The sequence below is a fragment of the Amphimedon queenslandica genome, unplaced genomic scaffold (assembly GCF_000090795.2).
Source record: "Amphimedon queenslandica unplaced genomic scaffold, v1.1 AMPQUscaffold_7874_Cont20179, whole genome shotgun sequence".
In the NCBI taxonomy this organism is placed as follows: domain Eukaryota; kingdom Metazoa; phylum Porifera; class Demospongiae; order Haplosclerida; family Niphatidae; genus Amphimedon; species Amphimedon queenslandica.
In genome coordinates this window covers 1-1,901 of record NW_003551846.1, presented here as the reverse complement: position 1 = coordinate 1,901, position 1,901 = coordinate 1, and the positions used below count along the sequence as shown (strand labels likewise).

Here is a 1,901-nt window from a genome sequence, read left to right as displayed (position 1 = left end):
GAGCAGGATCACTTGATGTCATGAAGTACTTGATCAGTCATCATCACTGTGATCCAAAGGCTACTACCAATAGTGGTCAGACTGTTCTTCACTGTGCTGCTAGACACACTGATATTGTAAAGTATCTCATTGATGAGCGTCACTGTGATCCAATGGCTACTAACAACGCAGGTGAAATTGTTCTTCACTGTGCTGCTGATCACATTGATATCGTAAAGTATCTCATTAATGAGTGTCACTGTGATCCAATGGCTGCTACCACAAATGGATATACTATTCTTCACAAGACAGGATCACTTGATGTCATGAAGTATTTGATCGGTCATCATCACTGTGATCCAAAGGCTACTACCAATAGAGGTTATACTGTTCTTCACTGTGCTGCTAGACACATTGATATTGTAAAGTATCTCATTGATGAGTGTCACTGTGATCCAATGGCTACTAATGAATTGGGTGAAACTGTTCTTCATCGTGCTGCTAATCACATTGATATCGTAAAGTATCTCATTAATGAGTGTCACTGTGATCCAATGGCTACTGACTCTAACAACAAGACAACTCTTCATAAAGCAGCTCAAAGAGATTCATCTGATGTAGCTAAGTATCTCATTAATGAGAAACACTGTGATCCAATGACTGTTGACAGTCTCGGGCAGACACCTCTTCACATTGCTGCTTATTGGAATAATCCTGCAGTTGTTGAATATTTACTATCAACTGGTAAATGTGATCCATTGGCTAAAGACTACAAGGGGAAAACACCATTACAACTAGCTAAGAGCAACTGGCGTAGCAAGATGTTTTGGCCCACTTTTATGAACTTGCCGGACAGTACTCTTCCTATTTTTAACAAGTTTGGTGATATAAAATCATCTCATCCAATTGATTCTTATGTTAACGTCCTCCTTATGGGTAATCCTGGAGCTGGTAAAAGTACTCTCAGTCATGTCATCAATGACACAGCTACTAGTTCATTTATTCTTGGCTCTTTTAGAAATGCTGGAGATGTGAAGCCCTGTACTGCTGGCATCATTCCTTATAAACTACAACATAGGGAACTGGGTAACATCATTCTTCATGACTTTGCTGGTCATTCAGAATACTACTCCAGTCACAGTGCTGTCATTGAGAATCTGTTACAAGGTTCTGGTGGTGTGTTCCTAATAGTAGTCAATATATTGGAGAAGGAAGCAGTCAAACAGCTTCATCAGTGGCTAACAGTTGTGAGAAATGAAGCACATAAAGCTCTTAATCAATGCCATGTTATTGTAATAGCCAGCCATATGGATGAGGTAAGGGATGAGGTAAGTAATCTTGTTGAATGGAGAAAGGAAGAAATACAGAAGGTCATTGTAAGGGAAAAGTGTGATAGTGTCTTCTTAGATTGTCGTAAGCTTGGTGGGAGTGGTTTGGATTCCCTCTTTAAAATGTTGTCTAGTGCCTGTGAGTCCATTCGTAGTACAAGTGGAAGGAATTTGAGTCTTTATTGTCGCATGATGTATGGTCTACTGGAGGAAAGGAAAGAGAATATACTGACCCTCTCTGATGCAATATCTGCTGGTAAGGACAATAATGATTACATTTTACCAGCTTGTGATGACATTTGGAATGTTCTTCAGTCGTTGCATTCAACTGGTTTGATCAGTGTTCTTAAAAGTGAAGACAAGGTATGGGTTGTTGTGAATAAGGGTATACTACTAACCGAGGTGGATGGGATTCTCTTTGCTCCAAAGACATTCAAAGAACACGTTGACATTGCTAGCAATACTGGTATTGTTAGTGTGTCTGGTCTGACTAGACTCTTCCCTAAATATGATCCTGACATGTTGATCTGTTTTCTGAAAAACATGGAACTCTGTCAAGAAATGAACCCATCTTTTCTAAGAATGACAAACTTC

At 39.5% G+C, this 1,901-nt stretch overlaps 1 protein-coding gene across 1 annotated transcript; it reads left to right on the top strand.

Moving 5' to 3' along the window:
* Positions 1 to 437: 437 nt before the first annotated feature.
* On the top strand, positions 438 to 1,446 carry LOC105315816 (putative ankyrin repeat protein RBE_0317; the record flags this gene model as incomplete). Its single annotated transcript, XM_011410570.1, has 2 exons — positions 438 to 723; positions 1,279 to 1,446. Coding segments are annotated over exons 1-2 (454 nt in total), but the record flags the coding sequence as incomplete, so codon positions are not given.
* Positions 1,447 to 1,901: the final 455 nt, after the last annotated feature.